The sequence below is a fragment of the Carlito syrichta genome, unplaced genomic scaffold (genome assembly GCF_000164805.1).
Source record: "Carlito syrichta isolate Samal-C Ts95f unplaced genomic scaffold, Tarsius_syrichta-2.0.1 Scaffold315405, whole genome shotgun sequence".
Classification (NCBI taxonomy): Eukaryota; Metazoa; Chordata; class Mammalia; order Primates; family Tarsiidae; genus Carlito; species Carlito syrichta.
Genome location: NW_007259501.1, coordinates 535862 through 556826, shown reverse-complemented (window position 1 = coordinate 556826; position 20965 = coordinate 535862). Strand labels below are relative to the sequence as shown.

The window sequence follows — 20965 nt, the reverse complement described above, 5'->3', positions numbered from 1 at the left end:
GTCGGCCACGCTCGCGTTGTGGGGCCGGCCCTCTGCCTGCGAGGCCTCGCTGGAGCGCCGGCTGGAGAAGCAGGGGGAGATCCCCGACGAGCGGCGGCTGCTCAGGTAGGCCGAGCTGATGGTGCTGGTGCTGCTGTCCCGCCTGTTGAGCGCGTTCAGCGTGGTGACGTCCACCCCGGAGAGGTCGCTTCTGCCCGGGAGGAGCGCTGTGGGCCCACCCAAACTGCAGCTGTTATTGGACTGAGTGCCTGGAGACAGACAGGGGGAAAGCACGACCGGGATGAATTCGCTTCAGGGATGACTTCGGCCAGGCCTGGCAAACTCTTTCCATCTAGGGTGGGCCCGGTGGTCACTATTTGTGCTGCCCTGGGCCACGAGGTCTCCGTCACAACCACTCAACCCCACATGTAGCACCAACGCGGCCACAGAGAACAAACGGGCATGGCTGGGTGCCCATAAGGCATGACAAAAACAGGAGGCAGGCTGCCTATGGCGCACCGGCTGTCGTTTGTTGACCCCCGGCTTTACCAAAACTCCCTCAACAATGCCCTTGATTCAGTGAATGTCCTTCCTCCACAGTGCAAGGGCAAAAAAAATCTTGGGATGTGTACACAATGTGTACACATCCCGTGCAAGTCCACAGGCAACGGTATTCCAGGAGTTTCATATCTACACTCAGGGCTGCCCAGTCATTCCACATCCTGTGAACAGGCAACACATCTGTTCACAGCTGGTGGAGTAGAGAGGTTCATATCTAGGGTGTGCTCCAGGCATTCAGTGCTATCTCAGAAGCAAAAGTTGCCATGGGGTTGGCAATGGGGAAGGATTTTTGCCTTTTTCTGAACTGGGAAAATATAAATAAAAGTGGCCGGTGGCTGAGCATGATGGCTCCCGCCTGTAATTCCAGCAATTTTGGGAGGTTGAGGTGAGAAGACTGCTTGAGCCTAGGAGTTTGAGACCAGCCTGGGCAACACAGCGAGGCCTTGTCTCTACAAAAAATAAAATAATTAGCTAGGTGTGGTGGCGTGTGCCTTTAGTCCCAGCTACTTGGGAAGCTGAGTCGAAAGGATTGCCTGAGCCTAGGAGGTCAAGGCTGTGGTGAGCTTTGATAGTGCCACTGCACTCCATCCTCAGTGACAGAGTGAGACCCTGACTGAAAACAAAACAAAACAAAAAAAAAAGAGTGGCTCCAACCTGCTGGTCTTAAATTTGGGAAACCAGAGACAGGATGCTAACCACAGGTGCCTCTGTTGCTGGGATTTTTTTCTTACCCCGGTCTAACAGCTATGATTTTGTCATGTACCATCTTACTTTTTGTCTCAAGATTATTCTGCTCCTACCCGTTTTTAAAATAAGGACCCTCCAGAAAGGCAACTCAAATGGGTTCAACTTTAGCATGGATGGTTACAGTATGATTTTAGAACCGGTAGAGAAAACAGCAAACAAAAAACTGAGGGCTTGCAGGTAAAAGAACAGGAAAAAAATCTGGACAGACGCTCAGTTGGATCAGAACTTACCATTTCCTATGAGAGGAGAGACCGCAGGGGCTTTCGGGGGGAGAATGGGGTTCAGTCGCGGAAGCATTCCATTCACTTGCTTTAGCCTTTCTAGTTTAACGTGCTCCATCCATTTGGTCCCTGCTGGGTTCCTCCTGGCTTGCAAAGCAAGGGCTGTGGTTGCAGTGGAAATGGTCGAGTCCATGATTGGGGTTTCATCGATGGCACTGAGGTCTCCTACACTACCTCCCTCTGTCAGAGGAAGCTCGAGCCCACTGTTGGAATAGTTGCTGATGGGGGACTGTTGGCTGCTGCATGAAGACTGACCACCAGGGCTTGGCTGAGATGTCTGTTGGGGTCAAGAGAGAAAAAGGAAATGTCACCAGGAAAGGAAAAGGAGAGGGGACCAATCATCAGAGCACATGCATCTCAAGGCCTTCTATCGGTTGGTTGAATGAGAAGGAAAACTATATTGTGGTGGATGGAGATGGCCTCTCTCAGCCAAAATGACCGATGGACCACCAGGCTTACAGCATAATGACCAGCAGGTTGACGTCGAGTGGGAGGCAATGAACCGCGTGACCAGCGTGACAGCAGCCATGGAATCCTGCCCCAGTGCCAGCTCCGCAAACAGACTTCCTCAGTTTCAATCCCATCTCCGTGACATTATTCTTTGGGCAAATTCCCTAGCCATTTTAAGCCTCAGTTTCCTTGTCTATCAGATGAGTACCATAGATCCCAGGAATTGCTATCGGGAATTCAGTAAGTATGAAGCCCAGAGAGCACATGTGTATCAAAAGACCTGGATAATAGTCATTGGCTCAGAGGGCATTTGCAATGAGCAGGATCCCAGGCGGTAATATTAGTCTTTGGGTTCATTTTGCTCAGCTAAAACATAAATAAATATAAAAGAGGCCTCGTAAGCCCATATTACTGCTTTTCCACCAAGGGCCCTCTAGGCTATCCTGGCCTGGTTAGGCAAGCTCTTTGTAACCTCTGTTCCCTCCATCTATATTTTCCTGCTTTTGTAGAACCTCAGTAAGAGTGTGGGGTAAAGGCAGCTGTAAAGGACGAAACTTCAAGTAATCAGCTACTATTAAGTCCAGAGAGGAAGAAAGGCTGTAAATCACAGCCCTCGTGTGTCTGTGGAATGTTTTTTCCCATTCTCCTTAGTAAGTCCCCTAGTGCTTCACCAGAATAATTAGGAAATGTTTCCCTAACACCAATCAAGTGGACACAGTAAAAAAAATGTTGCAATGAACAGAAAATTAATCTAGGCCGCTAGTTCTCATTCAGGGAAAATACCACCTCCCTAGATCCTCTTGCAGGCCTCCTGAAAATAGAGGCTGGAAAACTCAGTCATCCTGATGTCTAGGGAGCATTACATAGAACAGCCTGCAATGCCCAGGACAGTCGCACCACACAGAACTGCTCTATCTAAAATTCTAGTGATGGCCAAACGCGGTGGCTCATACCAGTAATCCTAGCACGTTGAGGAGGTTTAGGCAGGAGGATTGCTTGAGCCCAGGAGTTCAAGACCTCATATCTATAAAAAATAAAATCAGCTGGGCATGGTGGCATGCCTGTAGTACCAGCTCCTTGGGAGGCTGAAGTGGAAGGCTCACGGGAGCCCAGGGGTTGAGCTTGTTAAGAGCCGTGATTGTGCCACTGCACTCCAGTGTGGGTGACAGAGTGAGACCTCCAACTCAAAAAAAATAATTAAAATAAAAATTCTAGCAGTGTCCTTGTTGACAAACAGTCTAATCCTTTTTGTAAAGATGAGAAAAGTGATGTTCAGGGAAGTTCAGCAACTGCCAAAAGTCACAAAATTAATGGTGCAACTAGCCTAGACTTCTAGGCCGGCTGCTTCCACCTTCTCCAGTGCCGCTGTACAAACTGGAGGAAAAATGTGTCAGAGCCACTGACGCAGTCAAGTGGGGAATTCCCTAGGAAGAGATAATTATATCCACTCAGTCACAGACTACTGTCACCTCAGGTAGTATTCTCAGGAAGAGGTCTTTAAAGAGAGGTCATCTCAGCAGAAGCCCTCACACTTTTTCTGCTACCACAGTACACACACCAAGCAAATGAACACTTTCTAAATGCGTGCCACATGATACACTAACTTTGCCCTGGGCAACCAAGCAGAGCAAAATAAGATATATGAATTGGATCATGAGTATATGAAGACTTGCTTAATTTTTTGCCGCAGTATAGTCTTGGAGTGCCATGCCACCTGTTCCTTCCTGAGGTACTTGGGAGTTTTTCCAGAGCTTTGGATACCTTTTACTCTTGGAGTGCCAAATCAGAGTGCGTGTGGACATGAATCTGTGCGCATGTATCTCTACACACACAGGCAGACGCACGTCCGTCGAGTATGTCAGAATGCACTAGTGCACTTACAATTAGAAAACTGCTTCAGTGAGCTCAAACATTTAAATAGAGATTAATTTGCTAACCATACACGTATCCAGATCTTCCTGAAAGAAGGTAGGACACATCTAGTCCAAGAATGCATTTATACTAATCAGGACAATAATTAAATAGTTTTTGCGAACATCTGCTTGGTCGATCCCAGAGTGATTTATTATGAAAACCTAGACAAATAAAACAATGAATTTCACCAACTAACTCCACATTTTCCACATGCTCAATGCTCAAACACATTGTTTCTATATTTGAGACATATTGGGCAATGTTCACCATCAAAGATAACACAAAGCCACAAAAACTAAAGAAAAATGCAACAAAAAGTTAAGTGATAAAATGAAAACGAAGCAAAAGAAAAAGAACAGAGAAACCAAAATTCCCTCACCTTATTACCCACTGTCCTTAGGAAGTGAGAACAAGACATTTAGGAGCATTAAGAAGAGATGTTGCATTAATAAGAAAAAAGAAGAAAGAATTTAATTTATAGCATGATGATCAAATCAAAGACGTGTTCAAAGAAGAATATTAGAAATGCAAACTTAACATGCATTAGTAAATGTCTATACAGATATCTATGTATATTTAAACGTATGTATACACACATAATAAGTTATTGTGGAAATGTGATTAATTTGTTCACTTCAAGCCTCAGTTTCCTTACCTGCAAAATATAGGGCCTAGTCTCTATCTCTATGAGATCTTCTAGTCCTGTGTTTCTGTGACTGAATTACTTTATAAACGTTTCACACATTGGAGTGTCTCAATATCACTGAGCCAAATGCTATATATTTTTTGCTTCTACCAATTTTCTTTTTAAACAATGGCTATTTGGAGAGAACATGACAGCTTTCTTGAGCTAGGGATATACATTAAAGGTACAAGCAACTCTGGGTCTTAGAATGTCCCAAGAACATAAATCATCATCTTTCAATGACATAATCTAGGAGACCACAGATTCACTTTCCTTGTTTCATTAAACACTTGAGGATAAATTGTTGAATGTTTTGCACAATTATTATACAGGTGGATTTTACTTTAGGAATAGATATGTGCTCCTCTCCCAATAAAAATATATAAGACACAGTTTGTAAACTAATTAAAATACAGTGATCCAGTCATAATACATGCATATACATCTTATTAAGATCCTTTAAAAGCCAAGTACAGCTACCCACTGAGAAATAATGATGTATCTGGACAGCCTATTCACATAATTTTTGGCTAGACTTAACATCACTCTTTAAGACTCTTAAGAGTTCAAAGCCAAACCCAGTAAGTCACTAAAAAGAAGCTTCCCACCCTGCCAATGTGGAATTTTCTGTGCATTATTTCCCACCCATCGGTACTGCTATTCAGCAACCTCACTCATGGATTCACAGGCTGCCCATCCAATCGCTGGACCACTCTAATTTAAGAAAATGCTTCCCTGAACCGAGATAAATCTGCCTGCCCAATCATTTCCATGTGTCCAGAAGTCAAAGCATGCAACTTCTATTGAGTATACTTCCTGCACGGGTCAGAAAGTGACAGCCTAGAACCCAATAAACTTGCATAATTCAATCCATTATACACAGGGTCAAATATACATGTATTAAATCTCCTTGAATTTTTCTTTTGTCCTTTTGACATTTTCAGGTGTTTTATAAAAGCACATACATGAAGCAAAGTCACCAGTGAAAGTTTGAAAGAAGCTGACAGAGTAGCAGAACCCACATATCTTATTAGTCACCAAACCATAAAGATTGCCTACAGAACCTTCCAAATTCCTCTTTTGCTCTCCACCTCGCTGGTTCAGGTACAACTGCAGAAACGGTCTCCAGTTTATCCAATCTCTAGACTGGTACTGGAGTGGTTTCTAAAGAAAAAAAAAAAAAGAACCCTGCTGGGCTGTTCCCCACTGCATCCTTTGTATTCCTGGCACATCTCCCTGGGCCATAGTGCAAGTGCCCCTCCACCTGCCCCTCCTCCTAGGACAGGCTCACCAAGGGCTCAAGAGCCCTGAACTCCGTGTGTGTCCGATGGCCTCCTCTGCCCTCTGAATGCACTGGCGACTTGTTCCTCTCTTGAATGCTTTCCACACAGGCTCACGTGCAAGCCCCCATCACACTGAGTGGTATTTGTTTTTCGGTCTATCTATCTCATTGGACTGTAAACCCCTAAAGAATATGGGCTGTGGGGTCACCAGGGCAAAGAAGACAGAAAGCATGTTCATGGAAAGGCTCAATTAATGATTTTCTATATTACAGACACACTGAAGAGACAGTCGTGTCTTCCTTCCATACCACAAGTGGTATGATTCTGCATAGATAGGAGACCTGGAAACTCTGAGCTGATCAATCTGGGCCACCGGCCTCATGACCCCCTCAAGTTAGAGACTGCCTGATGCAGTGAGGACAGGGGCAGATCTGTCCCTCTATGTGCCGTACCTGGCTCTTTCAAATGACCCCGGGCTGACTCTGGGGAAATTGGAAGGAGAGTGAATGACATACCATGGGCTTCTCCGCCTTGACTGTTTTCACCTGTAGGCATTCTTCCCGCTTTGAGGTAGTGTTGCTGAGGTCCTTCTGCTCACCAAGGGCTCCCTGAGTTGGTCGGCCAGGTGACCTGGACTGTGAATGGCTGCCAGAGTCTCGTGGGGGTGGGGGCCGAGGATGTATGTCCCCTCGCTGCTTCTTGGTGACGTGAGCCTCTGGGCCATGCACTGTCTTCACGTGTTTTCGGAGGGAGCTTGGGTCTGTGTAACGCTTAGTGCAGCCTGGGATTTTGCACACATATGGTTTCTGCCAAATGCCACAAGAATGAGATAATATGATTGTTATGAAAATGATGACGTCCCAGCCCAACAGTCCTTGGTGGCTGCTCATTTCATTTTTAATTCTTTCAAAACATTTTAACAAGGCTTTGAGGTATTCAAACGCCTCCAGGAACTAATGGCTTGATAATGTCATTTGAACATTGCTCTGTGTCCAGAGACTCTAGCTTTATGATTTTAGACTTTTTATTTTAGAGTGAACTCAGGAGAACTGAGAATGTATAAATTACCTTCGTGTTCTTGGAAGTGTTTATACAGTGAGTGGGAAGAAACATCATTGTGCCATGATAGGCACTGAACAGATATTTGATAATGATGAGGTGAGGAGGAGGAGGAGGAAGAAGAGACGAGTTAAAAGGCACCCATCATCCAGTTAGGATAATGCTGCATACCTTCTAGAAGAGGTAGTACGATAAAATTTCTTATGGATGTTCTGGTTCTGAGATTATGATCATTCTGCCCCCTTTGAAAATGTGCTCTTTAGGGTACCTGCATAATCAACATTTGTATACCTAACCCTGTATTGTACCTCACATCTTTAACATTTTTAAAAAAATAAAAATGTGCTCTTTATACATAGGCATAATTTTTTAAATTGCCTATAACCTGTCTCATGTTAGATGTCACTAAAACGTGCTCCTTTGCATATATAGTATTATAACTGTGTGGAGATGGTCAGGGCTCAAAATATCCAGATCCTTTTGGATCTTGAAAGTCAACAGACAAGTGTTCATCATAAACTGTAGGGAACCAATGCCTGGTCTGTGCTCTTCTCCTGAGCACTAAGGTCTCTAAATGATTTCATGCTAATTTAATTTTCTATGTGAATCAGATATTAAGCCTAAAGATAAGGCTATAAAAAATTATATGGATGCTTATATCAACTGAGTATTTACCCAAATCACAGAACTGCCAGCCTTTGTTCATGACCAGCATCAGAATTGTGATTTTTGTTCACTGGGCTTGAAACATAATATACTCATGGATGCTTGTATCAGTATTTATTTTTATGTCTGTATACCAGAAGATGAGCTATTAGGTACGCAATTGTCATAAAAAGCATGATTAATATAATGTATCCATTATATTTAAAAAGATGCCATGTCTTGTAGGATGCATGTCTAAAAGATGCTTTCTCACTAAAAGCCCAAGAACAGACTGAGTGCTCCCTAAAATGCTGAAATGTCCTAATGCGGTGAAGCAAAGGTCCCCAAAATTATCCTGAGAGGCTTCACCTCCAGATTTGAGATTCCTTCGGGTAGAATTGATACCCATTAACTATGAATTATATCTATTCAGGAGCTTGGGCGATTTGCAGCATATCTATCTATAGATAATTAAATGAGTGCATCAAATTCTATGCATTAGGGAGAAGAGAATGACTCTGACAATTAGTGCCATTACTTTACAGTGTTCTGACCATGGCCCTATGATGGCTCCCAGCTCCGCTGTGACAGGTTGTTTCATCATGAGGCAGACTGGGTACACAACGCAGTGGTGTGGGGATGAGGAAAGAGGGAGCAGAAAGCCAGGCCACATTCCGTGTTTGAAGAGTTACTCTTCCTGAAAATATATGCATGTGTGAATTTTGAGTTAGCCTAGAAATGAGGACACAGCTAATGCAGTGCCAACTCCTGCATTTCCAGGAACAGCCCACACAGGCACACCTGTGCCATGTGCCCTCGAGTGTGAATATATACAAACATACAATAATACAGTCATTTTCAGGAAATGTATACTTCACAACAAAACAGAAACAAAATACGTTACTTCCCCCTCATATAGCTTGGCCCCAAATTTTGTTGTAATCAGTGACTGAAATAAAGAAAAAATAACTAGAGGATAAGATAAATGTTGTTAGACTTACTGAAGTGCCCATTATTGTGTCCTGGATATTTAACTTTTGGCATAGTTGTCACCTTTTTGACTCACCACACTGACAGTACTTAGCAAAAGTAGTTAATTTTTTCTACTTTATAGAGTTTATCCAAATAAATAGTTTAAAATAAAGATTTAACAATCCCTATTATATGGAAGATTCTGTGAGTACCAGGTTGCACACAACAGGCTTTAACCTTAAGGAATATAAAATCTGGTAGGAAAAATAAGGCATTAATGCTATTTACACTATAAATTGTGACTGCAACTTAGAATGAGGACAGGAGGAGGGATGATTTTTTAGTTGGGATGATCATGGGAAACATCAGTTATTAGGACTCTCTATCTGGGCTGACACTCAGCTCATGGGTTTATGGTAAGTGTTAAATAAAATCATGCACAAGGAATGCTTACCAGGATGATGGAACATAGTAAGTACTCAATAAACAAAGCTTTAATTTAGGAGTATTTTAGATGGGTCTTAAAAGGAGGACAAGATGCTTAGATTCTTAGGGATAAACATAGGGCAAGAGGATGTCAAACAAAAGAGTCCTGAGCAAAGGTCCAGCAGCAGAACCACGAACCACTTCACGCACATCAGCACAGCAGTCCACAGCACAGCCTTCTGGAAGGTTCCACTCATACTCACAATAGTGAGGTCAGGACTGGAAAGGCTGGCTTGGGCCAGGTAAGAACAGGTGCTTCCACAAGCTTAAGGAGTCTAAACTTTGCCTACAGAAAAGAGGGAATCATTGCAGCTTTCTGGAGAGGGAGAGTTTTTTAAAAATATATATTTTATTTTAAAGATGTGTGGTATGATCCAGGTTTAGATATCCAAGTAGACATCATACAGGTAACGTTTGGGCCTCCCTTTGGTCCCCACATTGCCTGGTTTGAGATCAGGTACACTTATTGATGTTGTGTTGTCCACCCTCCACCGTGGCAGTATCCCACTATTGCTAATTGAGAGGGGGAGCTTTAACTGAATATGAGCTCAACTTGTTTAGTGGTATCTTTGGAAGGAATGAAAGCTGTGTGGTTTGGAATAGGAAGTCCTGTCAGAGGCTACCGCTATGGTCTAATGGCCCTCAATAGGCAGGACAACCAAAGGGCAGAGAAGGGCTAGAATGGCTTCCCCGAATGGAATTACTCAGTTCCTGTTCTATTCCATTATATTATTTGCCACACCTAGAGGAGTCAAGGGCTTGACACATAACTAGCTGTCAATATTTGTTTAGTGAATGAATGAAGGCGCAAATAAATGAAAGTGAATAACCTGACTTATCTAGGATTGTGTGATGACACAAACCTGGATTTCCTGGACAAACTTTAATTTTGATGTATCTGAAAATGTCTATCCTTCATATGCCAGGGAAGAAAGAGAAATATGATTTATATGTTGGTGACTAACATTTTAATTATGCATTTATGATCAAGGATAATAATTGAAGTAAATTTCTCAACCTTGGTCAAAGATATTGACCAAGGTATCTTTTAGTCTCATAACGGATATTCAACTCTCATATAGCATTGTATTTTTTTATCCCACAGAAAAACACAAGCTTAACTACAACATATTTAATTAAAGCAAACAGATACATGCAAATATTTTAGGTCCACAAAAATATAAAACAAAGCGAAGTCATTACCTTTCTATGTGTACATTCTAATCCTAACATACCCACTGCCCAAATTTCTCCAAAATAACAGGAGAACATTGACCTAAAATCTATAGGAATAAATACCCTCTAAATTTCTAGTCAAAATTATACTTAAATATATGAAATATCATTCAGTGTATTAATTAAATTCTAAGTTATGTCAAAGCCCCTTAACAACTTTTAAGTTGAGATATAATTCACATGCAATAAAAGGAATGCTTTTAAATTACACAATTCAGGGCCATTAAGCTCATTCTAGACGTTGTGCAATCCTCACAACTACCTAATTCCAGAATATCTTCACACCACAAAAGAAACCTTGTACCTGTTAGCAGCCATCCTATGCCCTTTTCTCACAGCTTCTGGCAACCACAAATCTACTTTCTGGATTTGCCTGTTCTAGATTTCCTAAAATTTTGTGCAAAACAGGTATAACAGATTACATTGCAGTTGCTGCACACAGCAACAGCACTTTTAGCATTAAAAATGGAGCTGTGGCATCTCCAAAAAGTCTTCAAACAGTTGGGTAATAATGAGAGATTCCAAATGATTCACATTTTCTTATTCCACCCTGGCCATCTCAAAAAGAGATGGTGTCTACGCACTTGAGTATGTGAGTGTGTATGTCAGTTGCCTTTTGGAGAGTGGGGTTAAGCTCCTTAGAGATATTTTTGCTCTATCAGTTCAGCAGAAAGAAAACTTGGTGAAAACCATCTTTGCCACCTTAAAGCCAAATGGCCCCCGAGTGCAATGGCTCACTTTGTTTCTACCACATTCTCTCCTCAACTGTCTATCTGGAAAGATCATGAATGAGCTTGACCTGCATCTGGTGAGGTCAAATGACAGCCACTCCAAGGTCTTGTGTATACAAAATAATCCTTTTCTAACACATTTCAAACAAGCTGATGACGCACTTCGTGGGGCTGAACTGTGTCTCATGTTAACAAATTCTAGTTAGCTATCCTATCTCTACCCAAAAAGTGAGGAGTGTCTTCGTTAATCCCTTGATACATTCAAGAGAAGCTTTCACTGACAAGCCAGAATTTGAGTTAGACTTCCAAGGATAAGTTGGAAGTCCGTGGGCAGATGTGCATCAAAATGTAAGCAAAATGAATTTGGAATCATTTCATTCTTATGGTTCTCTGCAATGTTGGTAGGAGGAGGGAGACTACCTAAAAATAACAGCAACGCAAACAGGAATCGCCCTCTACCATGAAATGTTACTCAATATGTTATCTTAAATGACTGACTAGAAACTATGCTGGGTTTCTGAGAACACTTTCCAGGATCCTTTGGAATTCAGAATGTCTGGAAATTGTATTTAGTCAAGGCTGGTTGTTCTGTGGAAGTCTTTTCCGATATAATGCATTTGAAGATACCACCTAAAGGAAACAAATAAAAGTGGCCGTCTGAGCAGTAAGCTGTCAGCTGTCAACATGCTGCTTCTGAATCCATCCTTGGCACTTACAGGGTCGGCTTGTGCGTTGATTCAAACTATTCTGGGCAAGGCAAGAGGATCCAACTCCAAGTTAAATGCTACTACTGTTTGACCAGTAGGTGGCAGTTCAGAACAACATGAAACTAGTAAGTACGTGGGTTTGAAGAAGTTCCCTCTTGATCTATTTGACTATTCAAACAAGGTCATTTCCAGCCCGCCTTTGAGGACCAAGCCCTCACCTGCAGGTGCAAAGCCCATGCATGCTGGGAACAGCCAAGAGGAAAATAAAACATAACACGCCACACCTTTCCATGTACATTCCCCAGGATAGCTTTGTTTCTGCCTGCAAGCTCTGTGCCCACCGAGGATGCTTACCTCATTGGAATGCGTTCTGTTTTGGTGCTTGGCGCGATCAGAAGCATTTGAGAAAGCCTTGTTGCAACCTTCGTGCTCACAGACATATGGTTTCTCTCCAGTGTGAGATCTCAAGTGTGTTTTCAAGTTTTCTAGTCTCGAGTAGGCTTTTGTGCAACCTTCAAACTGAGGACAACAGGTAAATCTGGATTACTCCACACAATGGCAATAGCAGCTTAGGCCCAACACACCCTCAGAGTTGATGAAAAACTGACATTTCAAGGGTCAGCAGCTTTTCAAAACCCAGGAACAAAAAGTTCACTAAACTGCATTTATTGGGATTCAGATGTGGCTCGGTGCGGTTCAAGATAAAGCATTTTCAGTGCCAGTAAAAGTTCTGATTTTTTAAAAATAGACCGCTCAATGTGGACAATGGGTTTCATTATCTGCTCATTGATCTCCTTGAATTCCCACTGATTTCAGATTCAGCACAAAGTTCATTAATATGGCTTTGTGTCCGCACAAAGACATGGAATTTGATCATGTTTGTAAAGGGCCTTTAAGATGTAAAGTACCAGGGCTCAGTGTGCCCAGTGTGCCTCACCGGTACCTCGGTGGCAGAATGCTTGACCTTGCAGCAGGTCCAGCCATTCCATAGGGCTATGTTGTGCCCCAGGCACTGAATAGGAGAGCAAGAAAACCTGAGAGGGATTCACTGTTTTAAAAGTCAACTTCAATTCCATAGGTCAGAAGCTGGTACCTCCCTTTTCCTTCTGAGTGCCCTGGTGCCATGCACAATTGGGCTGAGGCCAGCAGAGTGGTCCTGTGCTCATTTCCAGTGTCAACTGCCACCTGCCCTCTTGCCACTCTGCAGAGTCATGCGGTCCAATCTAGTAACTCAAACACCCAGGCATTCATCACCAGACAACACTCCAGTCCTCTCCTCCCCGCCAGCCAGCCACACCTCCCCTGAGCTGGAGTTATCATCTTGTACAGCCCTTCAGGGTATGAGGAGGGACCCTCTGATGCCTGCCAACCACTCCTTTACTCACAGTGCATTTGTGAGGCTTCTCGCCTGTGTGTCTTCTCATATGCACTACCAACATATACTGGGCTTTGAAGGGCTTCTGCTCTCTTGAGCAATCCAGCCACCGGCACACAAACTCCTTCTTCTCTCCATGAATATGGTCGTTGTTTATATGCTGGGGTTTGGGAGAAAGAAATAAAAGTAAATGTATTCTTCATTTCTGAAGGCAACAGAATAAATTACAAAAAATGCTCCAATCTTAAGTCCTAAAGATTACGTGAATAATCTTACCATGTTTCAATTTTTTAAAAATTCTGTCAGTATATTTCTCAAGTAAATTTGCTCTTGCTAATTGTGTACGCATGCTTCCTAACTAGCAGGAGTGGCACTATTGGGAGGGTGCCTGGCATCCCAGAAGAAACACTAGAGGATATCGGGCACCTGAAAAGCAGAGTTTTCAGTTCTGGGTATGGCAACCAGCTAGTTCTGAAATGGAGTAAGCCACTCTTTACCTCTCTGAGCCTCCACTATTTTTCCTCTACCAAGGGGTCAAGACTAAACAACTGCAGGGAAGTTCCCAAGCTCCCACACAGGCTAAGCCTTGGGTTAGTACAGTGGCTCAGACTTTTAAAAGAGAACTCATAGCCGGGCTCGGTGGCTTAGCCTGTAATCCCGCGCCTTTGGGAGGCTGAGGTGAGTGGATTGCCGGAGACCGTGGGTTCGAGACCCGCCTGGGCAGTGAGACCTCATCTCTACAATAAATCAAAAAATCAGCCGGGCATGGTAGTGCATGCCTGTAATTCCAGCTCCTTGGAAGGCTGAGGCGGAAGGATCGCCGGAGCCCAGCAGGTCGAGGCTGCGGTGGCCGGGAGCGGCCACTTCACTCCAGTCTGGGCGACAGAGTGAGACTCCAACTCAAAAAAAAAAAGAAAACTCACAATTTTGGACTAAGAGAAAAACAAAAGCATTTTCAAACTAAATTTTAGTTCAGGTTTAGTCAGATTTCTTCCTAAATAAAAATCGGTGAGAGGCTGGCTGTGGTGGCTCACATCGTTAATCCCAGCACTTTGGGAGGCCAAGGCGGATGGCTCGAGGCCAGGAGTTCGAAACCAAGCTGGGTAACAAAGCAAGACTCCGTGTCTCTACAAATGAGTCAGGTGTGTTGACATGTGCCTGTAGTTTCAGTCACTTGGGAGGCTGAGGTGGGAGAAACCCTTGAGCCCAGGAGTTTGAGGCTATGACTGCATATTGCATACTATTCAAAGTGAGTGGCAGAGTAAGAACCCATATCTTAAAAATAAATAAATACATAAATAATAGCAGAGAAAAGAACTAGATACTAAAGAAGACGACTATGCCACTGACAACAGATGATTTAGTCTTTCAGGGCCTTAGTTTCCTCTAAGTAGGAAATCAAGGACTGGATTCACTAGTCTCTAGGGGCTTTTCCTGCTCAAAAATTCGATTAACTCAGTTTTTTTGTTTGTTTGTTTGTTTGTTTTGAGTTGGAGTCTCACTCTGTTGCCCAGACTGGAGTGCAGTGGCTGCTCCCGGCCACCGTGGCCTCGACCTGCTGGGCTCCAGCAATCCTTCCGCCTCAGCCTTCCAGGTAGCTGGAATTACAGGCATGTGCTATCACACCTGGCTGATTTTTTTTTTTTAATTTATTGTAGAGATGAGGTCTTACTGCCCAGGAGGGTCTTGAACCCGCCGGCTCAGGCAATCCACTCACCTCAGCCTCCCAAAGGTGCGGGATTACAGACTGAGCCACCAAGCCCGGTTGATTAATTCAGTTTTTAAAATAAAGATGAAGTTCCCTGAATTCTCACCAATTCAAGGTGTTAGAATTTTTTTTTTTTAATCTATTTCCTTGGATTAATACATCAAGTGCTCTACAATTAAGAGGCACGAGAAACCTACAGTAGCACCAGAGGAAGAGAAGGTTCTTCATCTGGATCAAATTCAGCTTGATTTCAATAGGCTGAGTATATCATTGCAATATCCAGCTATAGACTACTGAGGACATTTGTATCCTCAATTGACCCTGTTGGTTCTTATCCTCCGCTGATGTTGCATTCTATTTGCCTTAATTTAAGGCTTTTGAGAGCACTTTCTCAAATATACATACAAATACCTCACTAAAACATTTGCTTACTAAGAGAATGGCCCCTTTGGTTCCATGCACTGCCTGGTCATTACTTTCCTTCTAAGGCTCTGGCTCCCAAAAGAGAGGTCTCTACTAGGGGCCTGAAGGGAAAATTCGACCTGCAGCAGAGTGGGCCTTTCCCAATTCCTCCACTAGGTGGCCTACAGCTTTAGGGGAAAGTTTCATTAACAACAACAAAAAAAGATTTTTTTTGGTGCTGTTTCTGGGGTTTAAAACTGGATGAGGGCAAAGAAGAGAAATTATTATTGTCTATCCTCTCCCTGAGCAGCACTCAGAAAACTTGATGAACAGAAGAGATGGACTCAGTGGCACATTGTGGTGCACAGGAAGACACCAGGGTCTTGTCAGAATCTCTGAAAAGGACAAGAAAACGAACAGAATCACTCACATACACAGCAGTAGAGCAACCCCATGGCAAACAGATGTGGGTTTCCTACTGAAAGCCAAGTGTCCTCTGTATGAGTGTTTCTCAGAAGTTATGGTGATGCATTCAAGTATAGGAAGCGAGCAGATGTGTTGGACAGGGGACAGCGCACAATCTGCAAAGCAATCATCTTTGTAGCCCAGGCACAAGACCAGTGTTTTTTCCCAAATGTGTGCCGAAGTCCAGTCTTTGAAATGACGCCACATAATACACAGGGGTTCTAAGGATTCTCCTTTCCAGAGAGAAAGATAAATGACCATGCAAAACCACTCCATAAAAACTACTCTTGGTTCAGTTTTCCAAGTCCGCGGAAATAAAGCTTGGTCCTTGGGTTAATACACAAGGAAGGACATAAGGGGAGAGGGGTGGAGGGAGAGAAGCAGAGAGTGCGGAAAGGAGAAAGGAGGGAGGGAATAAAGGGAAGGAGGGAGAAGGAAGGAAGGAAAAGTTAAGATGGGAAACTAGAGTATAGTTTGTGCTGAGCTACTTCTTAAGGTGAAAGCTGTGTCTTTTTTAGTTTCATATTCTCAGCAATTGACAGTGTCCTGATACTTGTCAGGTACTTGGCAAATGTTTCTTGAACTGATTTGACTCATGCGGCAAACTAAACTTTCACTGGGCAAAATAAATTATACTTTATGCTTTTGTTTATCTGAATTCAACTTCATTTCACCTGGTATCTAAACAATAAAAATTTAATGTAAGATATTTCATTACTTCAGACTAATACAGTCTTAAGAATGCAAAAGGATTTGAAAGCTGTCCAAACGGAACCCCTCTGGCTGGGTGGAACAAAAGGAATAAAACGGGCTGCAACCTTTCTTTTCTCTCACAGTTTTACAAGAGTGTGCTGGGCGCCAACTCACACCAGGATCTGTGCTGAGGAATATGACAGACGTGATCCTTGCCTGAAGGAAATTACAGTCTACCAGAGGGAAACGGATAATGACTTAAATTACTATACAATTACAGTTGTGATACGCGTTATGATGGAAAATAACAGGGTTTTATACAAACATATAACAGAGGAGTCCTAAATCAATATGCAGCATCAGGGATCAGGGTCAGCTGCTGATCCCTGAAGCAGCATTTAGGGCGGGACCTGAAGGTTGAGTGGAGACATACCAGGTATCTCCAGGGAAGGATGGGGTGGAAGAAAGGACACTATTGCAGACAGAGGACACAGAAACACACCTGCAGAAGAACAGAGCTTGGTGCCTTTGAGGAGCAGGGTGAGGCCTATGCAGTGACTGAAATAGAGGGATCACTTGAGCCCAGGAGGCCGAGGATACCGTGGGCTGTGATCGTGCCTCTGCACTCCAGCCCGGGGGGCTGAGCAAGATCCTCACTCCTACATGTAGGAGAGAATTGGCCAGGAAGACACAGCAGGTCTCTGGGATGGCCACTGCTTGGCTTGGTGAGAAGACATGAGTTTTTCTTGGGTCAAGTGTTGGACACCAGTGGGTGAGAAAAGCTTGGGCTAGCTTGCTAGGGCTCATTTAAATTGCTGCATGCCAGGTCAAGTCTCTAGCAGTGAGGATGTGGGGGAATATCTTCGAGAATATCTCACATGTACTCCACTAGAAAATTAGCCCTTGTACGTCTGTCCCCAAGGAGGAGGGCATCAGGACTAATGGGTGCCACTCAGGGGAGATGGAATGACCATCAGAGGAGGGGCCTACAGTGATGTAAGAGGCTCTCAGAATCTCATCTCTTTCCCTCCAGTTTTGTCCAACTCACTAGAGAAGTCTGACCCTAGAAAGAGGCAAATCGAGACCCTGGTTCCTTTAGGTGAGACGACAGAGGAAGAGCAAACAGCCTGCCAGCTGTCTTGAGCAGCGTGCCTTGCTGGTGATGGGGACTGGACATCGGAGGTCTGAACTGGACACATTTTAGTAACCAAAATGATTGGGAAATTGTTTAGTCTACAATGGTGTTGAGGGATCTGCCACTAAGCAGGGGAGGGAGAATCGGCTACGAGCTAGGAGGGCAGTGACCGGAAAAATCACAATCAATTCATATTTATTTATTTCTGAGCAGAGGTCTTGCTCTGCCACCCAGGCTGGAGTGCAGTGTCACGATCACAGCTCAATGGCAGCCTCGACCTCCTGGGCTCAAGCAAGCCTTCTGTCTCAGTTGCTTGGAACTATAAGCACACACCACAATACCTGGCTAATTTTAAAAATATTTTGGTAGAGATGAGGTCTTACTATGTTGCCTAGGCTGGTCTTAAAGTCCTCGATTCAAGCAATCCTCCTGCATTGGTCTCCCAAAGTACTGGGATTGTAGGTGTGAGCCATCATGCCTGACCCAATTCATATTTATACCTCGCCTAGTTTCATCTGCCTTTGCCTCTGGAACAAGTGGAACTTCAAGTGGTGGGGAATCCTGAGCCGACCAGCAAGCATGGGCACCCTAGTGTTGTGTCCACATGGGGAGGGATGGGGAGGAACTTGCCCCACACTGTTAAAGCAACTTCACTTTCAGAAAGTGGAAATATTTCCTTTCTGCTGCCTTAGACCTGAGCCCCAACGAATACACTCTTGTCGTTTTCTGGACATGCTTTTGAGTTCAAACTTGCATTGAGATCACATTTTACATTTTTTATTTATTTTAAAGATGTGGGGTACAATTCAGGGTTAGGTATACAAATGTTTTATTTTACTTTAAAAGAAATTCTAGAAGGGGGAGGACCAGGTTGATCTTGCTCTTTTTTATAGCACACATGCTGTGCAGAGAATGTAATCAGTTATTATAAGGAAATAGACATCTTCTTCCTGTTTAGACATATTCTGCCTGCCACATTTAGTTCCTATGTGCTTTAAGCTTAAAAATATTTCCTAGAGCTAGAGTTCAACTGAAAATTAAAATACTAAGAAATCATAGACTTCACACGTCCATGTGTTCTAAATATTTACTTTCCTTTAAAAAGCTTCATTGGGCTTGGCAGGGTGATTCATGTCTGTAATCCCGGGGCTTTGGTAGGCTGAGGCAGGGGATCACTTGAGTTCAGGAACTCAAGACCAGCCTATGAAATATAGTAAGACCCTGTCTCTACAAAAAAAGTAATTAGCCAGGTTTGGTGGTGCACACTGGTAGTCCCAGTTACATAGGAGGCTGAAGCTTGGGCTGGAGACAGATTGAACCCGAGTTTAAGGCTGCAGTGAGCTATGATCATACCTTTGTACTCTAGCCTGGGCAAGAGAGCAAAACGTTGTCTCTTAAAAAGAAACAAACAAAAAAAAGTGCATTCTCTGCAGTGAATGCTCATCTTAGGTCAGACCTCATATTACAGTGGGCAGAGCACTGGGAGGCACCAGAAGACACATCTCAGGCCAATTTCTGATGAGCTGTGTACCTTTGCACAGGCCAACTCACCTCTTTGGGTTCATTTTCTCATTTATAGAATTAGGGTGAAGAACTAGATCAGGTGTTGGGAAATGTTTTCCATAAAAGCTAGATATGAAATACTTTAGGCTTTGCAGGTCTATAAGCAGCCATAGACAAGTAAATGAAGGGTTAGCTGTTCACTTACAGACATGGAAAAGTTTCGTGTGTCACGAAATATGCTTTGGATTTTTTTTCAGTATTTTACAATGGCAAAGGCCATTTTTAACTCATAGACTGTATAGAAACCAGCAGCAGCCAGATTTGACCTCTGGGCCACAGACTGCTCACCCCAGATAGAGTGATTTCCATTTCTTTCTTGTGCTAACATCTGTCAGGTTAGCTCTCAAGACTGAGAAAGTAAAATTAAAAGGAGTACCTTTTAGTGCCTGAGAAAAGTCAGTAGGAAGGACTAAACGCTCAGGATTCTGGACTAAAAATGGGAGCCCGACAGAGTTAGACTTCACTGTCTGCATCATTTTCCTAGTAATGCGTAGAAAACATACACATTCTTTTTCTCACCAAAATCCAATGTAGATAAGAAAAGTCATATGAAATTAATTCGTAGCATTCAACAGACACATTGACCCCATGTGACGCGGGCCTGAAATTCAATGGGCATAAGTTTATTTGTGGTTTCATTGAAAATTTGACTTCTTACCAGTGAAAACGTTAATCAAACATATAAATAATTTAATTGGGGGGAAAATAATGCATGACTAAGTTCCAAACTAATCCAACACAGAGACATGCAATTTGCCAGAGGCCTGAGAGTCAGAAAGAGATAGATGGTGTAAATTACAACGTTGCAGGCCAACTCTCTCAGCAGGGCCACTATGAACTCTCCCTATCTGAATAAGCAGGACAGGGACACTGGGACCAGGCAATTTCCCCAGAAAGGCTGAGTCCAGTCACATAACTCCCTGATGAGTCCATGTCTTCAGTTTTCCAATTGGGATTGTAAACATTTGCTTCAGGGAACTGGTAGCTGGGGAAGCAATCCTAACAAAACACCAACCAAGTGGTATTTCCCAATTGTGATCACGTGGGAAGCCACATAAGCCAGAACCCAATATTCCTACCTCTCCCACCCCTTTGGGGCTCTGGAAGCCCCCAGAAAGGTGAGAGAAATCACCAGTTGGTTCGGCAGTTGAGGAGGCAGAAGATGCTCCTTTTTAAAGAGATTTTCTTGGGGAAGCCCAGCCCTGGATGTCCATCAAGGAGGCTTGGAGAGCAACAGGAACAAACCGCAGAAAAGTGAAGCTTTTCTTTCACTAGCAGCAAAATAGATGCCACAATGGACTTCACTGAGCTAATCAGGGTCCTTTCTTCTCACTTCGTTATTTCACTATTAGCTCAAAGCAGGCAGCTTCCCCTCAGTCTGTTCCGAACCCTCTAGATGAAAGCACGCATGCAGTCTGTGGCTCGCCACTCTCCAAAAAAAGCTGCCATTCAAGCTACTCATGAAGCTGAGAAGTCCACTTCTGCTTTCTTTCCGCCTCCTCTCTTATAACCAGACTCTTCGAAAGAAAGCACAGTTCTCTAGATCGATAAGCTTCCCCCATTCTAAAGTGACTTCAGAAGAGACACAACCATATCATTCCAGTGCGTGTGCGTGAAAGATCTGCACACCCTATTCAAACACTTCCTGAGGTAATTCACTAATCAATAGACAAATACCTTGCCGCCTCAAAAGTCTGTCCACTCTTTCATCAGACAGCTTCTTAACATCAAGAAGGTAAATTCCTTTCACTGTTGTAATGAAAATAGTACCTCTAAGCACACCTAGAAATAACGAAGGCAGGAAATGCAAGACTTCAGGCTCAAGCCTCACCACGATTTCCATACAGGTCCCCTGTGCATATCCATTACACACCAGTCTTTCTGTCAG

The 20965-nt window shown here is 43.4% G+C and overlaps 1 protein-coding gene across 1 annotated transcript in view; it reads right to left on the bottom strand.

Annotated features, from left to right (window-relative positions):
* The window catches only part of GLI3 (GLI family zinc finger 3), a 272082-nt gene that overhangs the window by 2201 nt on the left and 248916 nt on the right, over positions 1–20965 (bottom strand). Inside the window, 5 exon segments of the mRNA XM_021706299.1 lie at positions 2–248; positions 1518–1845; positions 6416–6706; positions 12091–12255; positions 13122–13271. Of these exon segments, the coding sequence (XP_021561974.1) occupies positions 2–248; positions 1518–1845; positions 6416–6706; positions 12091–12255; positions 13122–13271 (1181 nt within the window).